Source organism: Solanum lycopersicum, chromosome 4, assembly GCF_036512215.1.
Source record: "Solanum lycopersicum chromosome 4, SLM_r2.1".
Taxonomy (NCBI): Eukaryota; Viridiplantae; Streptophyta; class Magnoliopsida; order Solanales; family Solanaceae; genus Solanum; species Solanum lycopersicum.
Window position 1 is genome coordinate 62322713 of NC_090803.1, and position 14027 is coordinate 62336739.

Here is a 14027-nt window from a genome sequence, read left to right on the forward strand (position 1 = left end):
TGGTAACACATTATGAATGACTCTTTATAGTGAAGTATTCTTCCCCTCATGCTTTATTTTGTTCCTTCTCTTCCATAGTTTCCATATTATAAAACTAGAAATAGCTCTATAGTATGGTTTCAAACGTTGTTTATTGTTTGTTCCCTACCAAAGCATTATAACTTTTACCAAAGGTAATAATGCGAATTTGAAATCCCTCGATCGAAACATCTTTTACAAGAGAGTATCCATTCCATTCATTTTGTTTGTCATATTTTTTTCACGATCCTTGAAATAGGGAAAACTAAGTCAATATCTTGTAAGAGTAAAATAATTACAAAATATATATTTCTTTATATTCATATCCCGCTAAATAATTACACTATATACTCTCTTACTAATTTCATTTAATTGATATCAAATCAGTATTATATATTGTATTGATATCATTAAGACTGATACTTTAGCTTAATTGGTACTAAATTAATATCATATAATGTATTGATATTATTAAGGATGATAATTTTACTTTATTAAAATAGTATATATTGTATTGGTATCATTAAGGATTTCTTGTTCAGAAATTTCTAATTAGTCAATGATACTCTTATAGTAGTGGGCAGTTTTTGAACAGGAAACCTTAATGATATCTAACATATATGTATAATCTTATAGTATCATTGATTAATGAGTAAATTCTGAACAAGAAATTTTAATGATACCACAACCATATACTTATACTCTTATAGTTACATTGACTAATGATTAATTTCTAAACAAGAAACTTCAATTATGTTAATACAATATATGATACTGATTTGTATCAAATAAGCAAAAATTATCAGCTTTAATGATACAAATACAATATATGTTACTGATTCTTATATCAGTTAAACAAAAATTATCAATCTTAATGAGTGAGGGGTGTGGACTATAGTTATTTATGAGAGAATGGATATTTCATGAGATTACTTTGAACTTGGGTATAACATTGTAATTATTATAAATTTTATGGCTCATTTATGTAATTTCCCCTTGAAAATATTCTTTCTTTGTTCCATATTAGTTGATCATTATATTAAATATAAATAGCTCGTAATAATTGATCACCTTATTAAATTAAAAAACCATAAATTATTTTTTTTCTATATTATTCTTATAGTTAATTCTTTTTGAAGTGTATTTATAAAATTCCCAAAAAGTTTTTAATTATTTGTGGTTCTTTAAGTACCATGTAAAGGGAAAAATAATCTACTAATATGAGACATTAGGAGTAGTTTCAATTATTCAAGTTTTAAGCCATGTTTTCTTTTACATGCTTATCAAGAAAATATTAACTATAAGATTATTTTATCGTTAGTTGTATTTAAAATATTTTTTTTTATCATTGATTATTTGTTTTATTTGAATAAGTGGCGTTTGTAGTTCAAAAATGATTACTACAAAGGATAAAATTAAAAAGAGTTCAGAAAAGGGCCTAAAATACCTTTGAAGTATCAAAAATGGTATAAAATTACCCTCCATCTATCTATTGGCTCCAAAATACCCTCTTCATCCACCTTTTGCCTCAAAAATATTCTTCCCATTCACCTTTGGTTCAAAATTAACCACTTATTTAATAATTTTAAATTTAAACTACTTAAATATTTTTTTAATACACGACGCTCAACTATTTGTTATAATTTAACTTATTAATATAATTTATTAATCAATCTACTATCCACCCATTACTAATTAAACCACAGTCAATTGATAAACCCGCTCCATTACTAATGCACAATAAGAAAGCTACTACAATGAGTGTTTCTAAAAATTTGAGGCGAAAATATCTATAGAAGTACATTATCATACATTCAAGTACTTAATCAAAATTATAATTCAAGTGTCTAAATAAAAATTATCGATAAACTTAAAAGTATGACTATATTCATCTTAATTATTCATTCGCCTCAATTATTTAATGTTACTTAATAGATAACTTTTTAAAAAAAGAATATAATAAAGTTTTAATATTTTTAAAAAAATAAATATTTATAAAATTATATTTAAAAGTGCATGAATTAATTCGAGAGGTGCTACTTCTTTACCTTTAATCATAAATTTCGAATTCAAGCTTGAAACAAAATCCTATTTCCTCCTAAATAAGCGACTCAACCTAAATTTAATTGATGCTTCAATGCAGAATCAATAATTTTGAATGTCATTTTCAGGAATCGATAGTTTCATCGTGCTTTAGTAGTGTTTAGGGTGATTTTGAAATTAGAAATGGTTTGTTAATTGGGTGGGGCTTAATTAGTAATTGGTGGGTAGTGACTTGGTTTATAAATAATACTAATAAATTAAATTATATCTAATAGTTGAGCGCCGAGTATTTTGAAAAATATTTAAATAGTTTAAATTTAAAACCGTTAAATAAGTAGTAAATTTTGAACTCAAAGGTGGATGACAAGTGTATTTTGGAGCCAATAGGTGGGTGAAAAGAGTATGTTGCAATACTTCAAGAGTATTTTAGGCCCTTTTTCGAAAAAAAATTCTTAAATTTTGTGAAAATAAATAATTTGAGATAATTATTACTCACTGTGTTCCCTTTTTACTTGTCCACTTTTGAATTGACACACCTATTAAGAAAATAATTAATGACATAGTGAGTTACCATTTTACCCCTATTAATTATGAAGTGGATGAAAACATTTTTCAAAGTAATTAGTCATTTAATTATGGATATAATAGGAAAAAAATTGTTCTTTCTTGATTTGTCAAAATAGATAAGTAATTAGGGACAACTATAAAGGAAAAAGTAGACAAATAATTAGGGACGGAGATAGTATAGATCACAATTTATTTTCTTTTAAGGAATAATTTGACTAAATTATACTTTGATCTCAAATTAATATTATTGCTATCTTTTTCCACACTAATTGATTGAAAGATAGGAAAAATAGTAATGTCGGTCCTCAAATAATTATCTCATTGTAATTCTGATCCTTCTATCATACAACTTAACAAATTTTACCTTCAACTAATAATTGCTAAAGTTTATACATTTGATAATAATTGTCTAAAGCAATCATATATGTTCATTCTCAGCTATCCTTTTACTTCTACCACTACTCAATTGTTATCTTTTAACTGAATATTTAATTTACTTCCATAATTATTTTATTGATGATTGGCGTCTGGCAATGTCCTAATGTACCTATTTTTACATCTTTCTTTATACAATGTCTATAATTATATAATTATTTTACCTTTTTAACTCTATGTCAATGTAGAATCTGTTAAATACTTGGGTTATTCCTGATTAAGAAAATGTTAAACATTCATTAACGTATTATAATTAAGTATTACAGGTTAAATGCACCAAGTCATGTAGTAAGGCGGTTCTGTTGACTTGTTGAATTAGGTATCAAATTAGGGTTGAAGGACGTATTAAAATAATTAACTATATGAACTATAAATTTCAAATAAGCTATTAATCAATTAAAGAACGAATAACTTATTTATCCACAAAACTTGATTGAAATACGTTTGGATTCTGTAATTGCTCATCTCGAGAGAACCCTTCTCAATAAAACTTGCTAATTAACAAGGATGTATAAGAATCGTTCGATTGAATAGTGCTTGGATAAAAAAAATATAGGTTAACGACACATGAGCACAAGCAAACCCTAGAGAATCATCCGGCATCAAATTGATATCCCCAAAACAGAAATCCACCGCAACACTGCGATTATATCGGAATGATTTCAAACAACTAGCTGAAAACATGATCAGGATGAACATTGAATGTATCTTGCAAAGAGAATACGAATAAAATGGACTATATATTGTCAAATACCCAGTAATCCACAACCATCCATATCTATTATCCTATCCAATACGACTATCCTAAAGAACAAAGAAAAAAACAGAATTGCGAAAGAGGCTTTAGCAATCTAAGCAACGACAAAGCTAGGCATTCTAAGCCCTTTCACCCCTAATCCTTCTAGCAAGCTGAATGTCCTTGGGCATGATTGTGACACGCTTGGCGTGAATAGCACACAGATTTGTATCTTCAAAAAGCCCAACAAGGTAAGCCTCAGCTGCCTCTTGCAAAGCCAACACAGCATGGCTCTGGAAACGCAAATCAGTCTTGAAGTCTTGAGCAATTTCACGAACAAGCCTCTGGAATGGCAACTTCCTGATCAAAAGCTCAGTACTCTTCTGGTACTTGCGGATTTCACGAAGAGCAACGGTTCCAGGCCTGTATCTGTGAGGCTTCTTGACTCCTCCAGTTGTTGGGGCAGATTTCCTAGCGGCCTTGGTGGCAAGTTGCTTCCTTGGAGCCTTTCCTCCAGTGGATTTACGGGCAGTTTGCTTCGTACGAGCCATCTGACTTTCTGCAAAGAACAATTATCATCGGTTAATCACAAGAAATTAACGAAATTGAGCGTAAGAAACTAAATCTCGAAACCAGTACTCCAGATTTACATCGACATACAAATTCAACACGTACAAGTCATCATAATCTCAGATCTTAAGAACAAGAAAAAGAAAAACCCCAGTATTGCCAAATTAATCCTAAGAATCCCCAAATCAAAACCCTAAGATTTCAAACTTGAAAAATAAAAAGAAATTTTCACAATTGAAACGAAGATATCATGATTGAAATTCAAAATTAAACGAATATTGAAAGCGTATAAAAGAAACAAGAACTCGAACCTTAAATTTGCTTGAACTTGAAGGCTTCTTAAAGATTGAAAATTCTGAGGGACGCTTACTTTTCGTGTTTTTGAATAAAACGTGGATTGAGATGGATTGTGTCGATGCTATTTATAGAACGTGTGAAAGCCGGGGTTGGTTAGGATTTCTTTTACCGTGTGTGTTTTTTAGGAGTACGGTTCGACGGTTGATAGTTGCTCTTTTTGTGTTTTCTGAGTATCAAATTAACGGTTGAGATCTCGAGTTTTTTTTCTGACACGATCCGCGAGGACTTGTACTCGCTTTCTGATTGGTTCTTATTGTGTCACGAGGATTGAAGGTTCATTCATTAAGTCGGTGAATTTCCTCATTGCGTTTTACAATCATCCCGATCCGGACCCTATGGACTATAATCGGGTTCTACAGCATTATTATTTTTATAATTAATTAATAATTTAGTTTGTCTTGAATATTACATAATTAATCTAGGTAACTATAGCTAATTTGACATGAATTAATAATCATGCAACTGATGGAGAAAATTTCACTCATAAAGAGTATTTGAATGGATTATGGATTATTCATTTACTGTGTACTTCTAAATAAGGGTGTTTACAGTTTGGTTAAAAATTTCGAATTTAATTGATTTTATTTGATTCTATTATTTTTGAATGTTAATAGTATTTGGTTTAATTATGATTTTATTCAAAAAAAATCTAAGTAATAATCGAATTGAACAAATTAATTATATACATATATTTTATTATTATACATACATAATTTATTATTTTTATAATCAACTTTAAAGGTATTGTATATGTTCTCATCAAAATTTATTTTTAACTTACTTGTAAAATGAAAAATATTGAAGGTGAGAACATTTATCTTATTGGTTTCATGTATATGAGTGTCTATGATCATTATTCGTCGGATTGAAAATGTCACTATATATCTCTTCATTCTAGACCAAAATATTGAATTTTGAAGCTTTATTCATCGTAAACTTAATGATCAAAAGTTGTGCAATGTCAGTCATTTTAATAATTTTTTTATTTTAAACGGATTATTATCACCTTTTCACATGTTCAAATGAATATTTTTTTCTATAGTCGAATCAATATTGATAACAAATAAACAATAAATATATATTATATTTGATTTGATTTAATGTTAATAATTAAAGTTAATTTAATTTTGATTAATAACTAATCTAATTAACCCCTGAACGCCCCTTCTCCTAAACATATGATTCATTAGATTATTCTTGATTTGAGATTCATGTGAGAATAAAAAAGATAATCCTGACATGATTATGCATGTATACAAATTTAAAATGATTTAAAATGGCAGAAGATAATTCAAATATATCATATGATTTGTTTCGTAGGTCAACAACGGTTACATTTATGGACGATACCACTTGAATGTTACGATATGTGTGTACTATATCTTAAAAATTATTCAGAGTTAAATGTTCAATTAGTGATTCATTGAATCCTACAAATAGTGTTTGTCTGTCTACATTTATATGTCCGTAAGATGTATTTTGTATAGATGAGGATAATAAGGTGGATGTATGGTTATAATGGGAAAGATAATATTAGGAAAAAAAATACTTGTAATAAAGTGGGAGTGGCGTATGTGATGGACAAAATGAGGAATGCGAGAGTGAGATAATTTAGACATGTAAAGAAGAGATGCATAGATACTCTAGTGTGAGAGGTTGATTATAAGTGTACGAGGAGACAGAGATAGATCGAAGAAATATTTGAGATAAGTGAAAAGACGTAATATGATCGAAGTTTAAGTTATCATGGACATGACCTTAAATAAGATGGTATAGAGGATACGTATCAGGAAAGAATGTTATAGGTAATGTTTTGTTGTTTTACTCAGAGTGATTGATGTTTGACATTGTATTAGTTATATTATTGTAGTTACAAAATCTATCTTGGTATGTTAGTGAGCTTCAATCATTGTACTATTTTGTTGTTACTTTCTATATTTTATTCATTGTCTTTTGGTATTTTTTTGTGCTTGAATTTGTTGCATTATTTGAGTTAATTATCTTTCAAAAACAATACATATACCTTCATGAGACAGTGATAATATTCACAATATTGTTTTTTTCCCCTTACTTTTTTTTATGATAGTAAAAAAAAACAAATAATTGTTACAAAAATGATTGAGAAAAATGAAGCCGACACAATTTAACAAATTTTATGAGCGTATTTGGATCAGTTCAGACAGTTTAACGATAAATATATATATTCTCATTTAATAAAAAGGCACGTGTTAAAAATTATTTATCGCTTACAATAAATACATCGTATTTGAACAAACTCAAAAGGGACAAATATTCAAGCCATTCCACAATATTTTTTTTTCCCTTACTTTTTTTTATGACTAGATTTTAAAAACGTGTGTTGCACGTTTGTCCCTTGTAATTACTATAAAATATATGCATACTTAAAAAAATGAATTTCATAATAGAAAATATATTTATATTGCACGCTATTTAGTATAAATATTCCTAAATTATTTAAATATAGTTACAATATGTATAAATAGTTATTCATAAAATGAAGTGAGCAAAAGAGAAAGAGTGTAACACCAAATTAGTTAATGAATTCGAAATAAAATGAAATAGAGTAGACTAAAAACAATAAAATAGCTAATTAATTCTAAAACTTTTAAATATAAAAATTAAAGAGAGATATAGTTTTAGTTTATAAGAACAGAGGAACTTCCTCAATAACTAATAAAAGTATAAACAGATCTATCTCTTTTTTATTGCATATGTGATGAACAATTACATTCATCAACAATTATTCATCAATAATTATACATTAGAACAACAAAGCGTATGCATCAACAAAAAGTAATTGTGTTGAACAATGTGTCAGTGTAATTACATCCATCAATAATCATTCATTAACAATTATACATCGAAATAACTAAGTGTATGCATTAATAAAAAGTGACTTTGAAGATAATTTTTTGGTATTTATAGTTACAAGTTTGGAATTGTAAAATTCATTTAAAAATTTATGATATACATGACGTCTATGAGAATTATATTGTTTAAAGTTGGAAATATGTAAAGTTTCTTACTAAAATCTAAATATGTGCCATATTAAGATGTATGGTAATTCAAAGGACATTTTTGTTTTTTAATGTTAAAGGATATTTTGAATATAATTTAATGTGTTTTGTTGTTACGAAACACTTCATCTACCGAACTCTATTTTAAAATAAAAAATAAATTAAACATTTCTTTAATTAATCCTACCTAGAAACATAATGGATTAATACCATATAAGTATTATTTAAGTAATATTTTATTAATTATTTCTTTCATTTAAATTAATAAAAGGGTAGAATCATAATCCTATTTTAAAGTTAAGATCTTCTCACTTATAAGAAAAATAATAATAATTTCTTGACTCGCTCTCCGCTCGTTTACCTATACCAGTCAATACACATTTTTTAAAAAAGTATAAAGATTATTAATAATATTGTTTTATGTTTAAAAATTAAAAGGAGTATATACTCCTTAAAATGAGTATAAAGAATCTATGAGATTTTTTATCCAAATACTTTTTTTCTAGATAGAATAAATGAAATAATAAGTTCTAAATTTAATCAATAAAAAACATAAAGTTGTAGAATATAAAAATATTTAGTAATACCGTTTTTCTTCTTCAACGCTTCCTCTTCTTTCGTTATTAGGGTTATTTACAAATATGAAATCACACCATGATTTTATTTTCATACAAGTAGTAAATCATTTATAAATTCTAAAAAAACACATTAAATATAATGCATGCTAATTTTTGTAGATTTAATTATGAGAAAAAACTAATTACATGAATTATTCAATTGTCTTATCCAATAACCTAGAGTGTCCACTACATGATAATCAACTTGTTATAACAAACATAATCTTTAAAAGAAGATTTGTACATCAGACATGAAAATAAAAAAAATTATTTTCTTTTCCATTGCCATTATTCAAGAAAAAGTAGTCAATTTACCTTCCTTCAACCGAAAAATTGAATGTAACAAACAATGAATTAAGTAAAAATATGCAACATTGAAATGAAAAACAATGCTTACCAAACAACAAATAAATGTCCATGACGCCGTTAACCTTCTTGAAGAATGCATCGAATGCACTGAAATGATTAAATTCTAATTCAGATATTATATTCTCCAAGAATTTACTGTCAATAAATTAACAAAACAACATACATATTCTTTCTCACACAAGTAGGTTTGTTTTACCTCATGAATGTTGAGCATACTTTTTGTCCAGATGAAAAACTCTCTAGAATTATTTATCACCTGTTACGTTAAAAACATAAATTTTCGATGAAAATAATGAAACAAAACATGTAATATTAGTTCTATCTATGTACAAATATGTCTAAAATTTATTGATCAAAAGAAACATGAAAAATTTGAAGAAAATTTTTGTGAGATAAATCAATTCACATGCTATTGTCATGAGAAGACATCAAAATAATGTATTTTGTTGGAAAAATCACGTATGTAATTTTATCGATGGAATTTTTCAAATTCTTTAACTTAAAATTAAATAAGAGATGTTTTGAAATGTTTGAACTTCATTTGTTTGAATGACTATTTATCTTTCATTATTTCTTGTTACTTTAAAGTTTATTATCTAATTATTTATTAAAAATACTTTTACATTTTAAAAATATTTAAGTGAAGGATAAAATGGTAATTCAACTTTGAGGTTAGGAGCTTCCCACTTATAATAATACTAGTTTCCGAAAACGTGCGTTGCACGTTTATCCTAAAATACTTCATACAATGTTTGTAGTGCAAATAATAAATTTAAACAATATATATATATATCAAGAATTAGCTATTATGCATGAAAAAATACTACTTTCAATCACATTTGTTACCGACCCAAAGGTATATATGTACATTTCACAAATTTCTTCAATAATTCATTTCCTCGTAAATTTAAAAAATAATGAAGTTACAGTGGTTCATCAACTTATAAGACACCATTGATTCTCTTTATCTTCATTTTTATTCTCTTCATGTTAATTTTTTTCTTTCTTTAATTTTTTTGTTAGTGAGTTGGATTCACTTATACAGAATCACATCAACTTTTTGTCTTGCAGGATATTCCATTGATTGTCATGAATGTAGTGATAAAACTAGAAGTCTTTCTTCTTGTCCTTGTGTAAAAGATTCCTTTTTTGGATAATCCAATTAAGTGTACCGTCTCAACTTCTATAAAATAATTTTTATTTAAAAATCAAACCAAAATTTTATTAAGAACATATCAACTTACACAAAAATAATTAATTGCATATAAGGAACAATGATTTATTACCTGAAAATTGATACCACTTGAAACAGTTCAATCTGTGTTGCTTCACTTACTGCATCATCACTATGAAATATTAGCGTCATTTCTTAATTGTATCTTCATAAAAAAAAGTCAAATTTAAAAAAATTATTAGTAGTTGAAATATTCAACAATTTAGATGAGTTCAAATAAAGATAAATAAAACATTGAGCATAACAAACTCATATAAAAAAAAATAAAGATAACATGATTACATGAGAAAGTATAATATATAATATAGGAAAATGGAGAATCTGCTAATAAAAGATAAAAACATTACAAATTAAGTGATCCAAGAAGTGCCATCAACTTCTTGAGGGTGTGGAAAGATTATGAAGGTGTGAATATTAATGATGAGATAGTGGAGATGTGGTATTAATACACATTATGACAAAATTACACCTAAAACTGATCAGATAGAGAAATGAAAAGTTTCTCTAATACGTTTTCGTAATAACTTAATAATTAATTATTTTTACAACTATTAATTCTCCTACATTATTTTAACAATAAGTGAATCAACTTAATTAACAATTTAAGCATATTTAATATTTAATTAATTAATTATTTTATAATATTTTAATTAAGTATAAGGCTAAAATGGTAATTAAACTTTTAAGTTTTGACCTTCATGCTTATAATAATATATGATATGATAGTTGAAAAATAAATAATTGTTACAAAAATGATTGAGAAAAATGAAGCCGACACAATTTAACAAATTTTACGAGAGTATCTGGATCAATTCAGACAGTTTAACGATAAATATATATATTTTTATTTAATAAAAAGGCATGTGTTAAAAATTATTTGTCGTTTACAATAAATATATCGTATTTGAACAAACTCGAAAAAGACAAACATATATTTAACCTTAATTACTAATGATTTCATATTCAAGCCATTCCACAGTGTTGTTTTTTTGTTCCCTTACTTTTTTTATGATAGTAAAAAATAGAACGCAAACAACTATAATTTGGAGCATAATTATCATTGGTAGTCATACTTTTCTCAATTATGATGTATAACTAATGGCTTAAAATTGTATCGGGTGATTACATTTATTGTTCCGTCGCTCAAATTTCTTGTTTTTTATTTAATTAATTTTAATATTCAATTTTATTGATTGTTCAATTCCATTAGAGATTATTCACTGCTCAAACCTAATTGTAAAACATTTAATTTTATTAAATACACTAAATTTGTAATTTAATTAATGAATGTGATATTTAGTGTATACATTGGGTGTGTATCGTTGTGATACATGTAAATACCACTCATATACACCATAGGATATATACATCATTTCGTTCTAACTATATTTTGTTGACTACATCATTATTGACTTTAGAGACATATTTTCATGTACACTTTTGATAGTACACTTTTTAAAATTTTTATTTTAATAAATATATTACAATTAACTGTTAATATCAACACATAACTCAATTAAGGCAAAATATAAAGATATATATATCGATAGTTGAATGCGTAAATAAAAATATGAAATGCATGTATGCATCACTATATTCACCACATCTGATCAATTGTATCTTGTATCAATGCATTATGCATTCATTGATATATTCCCGGTTATATAAAGCAACAATAAGTCGTAAAGAGAAAATTCGCAATATTATTGCTGTTAATTTTGGTTTCAAAGATACAAAAACATAAGTATGTTTTAAACTCATGAGTACAAGTTGATTTTTGATAGAGTTGGACAACTTCAATTGTTCATTTTAATCTTATATTTTTTTTTTTAAAAAAAAGAACATCACATTTAACTAAAATTTACATCAAATTTCCTCAAATTTGAAATATGAATTCATGATAAATTCAATCTTCTAAAACAACACCTATTTATCACTTATATCCTCAAATCTAAAAATTTAACTTAAAATTTTAGAATTTCAAAGTTTCCCTTTGCCAATTGATGAGTTCCCTTTTCAAATTTCTCATAGAACAATTCTAATCTTTATATCATAATTCCAAGTTCATATTCCAATCCTGGAATCTCAATTTCATCTATTTTCCTTCCATTGGGCTATTCCCAGATCTCTCTAAAAAAGAGAAAAAATCATTTTTAACAATAATAAAAAATGTCACAAGCAAACTCAAAAGACATCAAAAAAATTTACTTTGACATGAAATTTTTGATAAAAAATAAACGAGTGATGACATATGACAGACATAATCCAAATTTGAAACAAAAAGCATGCTTATATTTATCTTTAAACTAAAAATATTATACATATTACGATTCTATCCTGATAAACAATAGCTAATGTATATTGATACTCTTGTTTGCTTTTTCTATTCATTATCTTTTTCTTTATTAATATATTTGTTATTAAACAAAAAATCAATATATATATATAAATGAGGATCTTCAATCAGTCTATGTGGCATGCCTCAATGATGAGAAAATATATTTTTTTATTTTTTTAAAAAAAGACTTTTTAGATTAGTTCTTTTTACACAATAATATTATATATATATATATATTGCTATTAATAAATTAGTTAATGAGCATTACACCTTCTAACTCCTAACTTTACATATTCATAACTTTCAAAATATTTAATATAAAAATTATAACTCCTAAATATTACACCTATAAAAACCCACTTTGAGATATTCCATGATGGTTTTTTTTTTTTTCCTTATTCTTCATTTTTTATACCTTTGATTTGTTAATTTTTTGTCTTCTTTGATCTGATTTTTGCAGGAGAGGGATGTATAATGAAAAATGTTATATATTTTGCAGATTTTGATTTTGTGAGGTAAAATGATTTAATATGTCTAATTATCATTATCACTTTGTTCTATTGTAATTACATATATATTTGATATTATTAGGTTGGGTTGTTGATGAAACAAATCATGATTCTTTTATAGAAAAAATAATTTGTTCATTTTTTTTTCCTTCTCTTTGTAGTTTTTGAGATTTTTTTCTTAATCTTGTAGTTTCTACCGACACTGATTGTCTTTATTCACTTTGTAAATTTGAAGAATCGTATATTTTAAATATTTTTGCTTGATTAGTTAATTAATTTTATGTATGTTTGTTGGTATTATTGTATGGTTTGTTTATAGTTCTCCCGTTAAACCACTGATGTAACAAAAGTTGATTGGTTCCTTATCAGATTAATTAGTTAATTGAAAAAACGCCGATATATCTTATTTCTGGTTTCGTCTAACAATATCATCCTCCTGACTAGCTATAAAAATGTTATACAAATATATAGTAAATATAAGTAATAAAAAAAGTAATATATCATATCTCAATATAAAGTAAATAAAATACTAACTATTAAATTCAAATATTATATAGCTAAGAATCAAATAAATCGATTCCTGTTATAGTTTCGTATCTCACAATCACATAACAATGATATGGTAAAAATACATAATTTTAACGTTGCATTATTTTTTATATTATTCATATATAATTATTATTTATAGGCCAAATGTTTCACAATTTTGAGAATTTAATCAGAAAAAAATTAAATATTTTTTAATGTTATTTTAAAACATTCGTACGATTACTTTTTTTTTTTTATAATTTCAAAAAAAATTCTATTCCTTTTGACTAACTTTTTAATTCTGGGTCCCTTTTTAAATTTATTTTTAATTAATTTATCTTAATATATATCTCTCCTAAATATAAAATAAGAGAAAAAGTATATATTGTTCAAAATAATAGTAATTACTAAAAATAATGTTTATTATTAGAAGCATATTTGGAGACTTTTAATAATTTAATATTTCTAAAATGAGGTAAAAAGAAAATATGTCATATAATAAAATATATCATAAAAATGGTGGAGGATTTTACTTAAACATATTTTTGTTTATTAAAAAAATATGTCACATTTTTTTTACCTTTTTCTCTTATTTTATATATTTATTTTTAATTTAATTTTTATCATAAACTCACACCTCTTCATCTTTCAAAACCTTTATATTTAAT

General features: G+C 25.7%; 1 protein-coding gene across 1 annotated transcript; it reads right to left on the bottom strand.

Moving 5' to 3' along the window:
* Positions 1-3784: 3784 nt before the first annotated feature.
* LOC101263309 (histone H3.3) lies at positions 3785-5037 on the bottom strand. The gene is made up of 2 exons (XM_004237892.5): positions 4681-5037; positions 3785-4358 (listed from the first exon to the last, which is right to left on the bottom strand). Exon 2 carries the CDS (start codon positions 4348-4350, stop codon positions 3940-3942), a length of 411 nt encoding a protein of 136 aa, XP_004237940.1. The 5' UTR covers positions 4351-4358; positions 4681-5037; the 3' UTR covers positions 3785-3939.
* Between the last annotated feature and the right edge of the window lie 8990 nt (positions 5038-14027).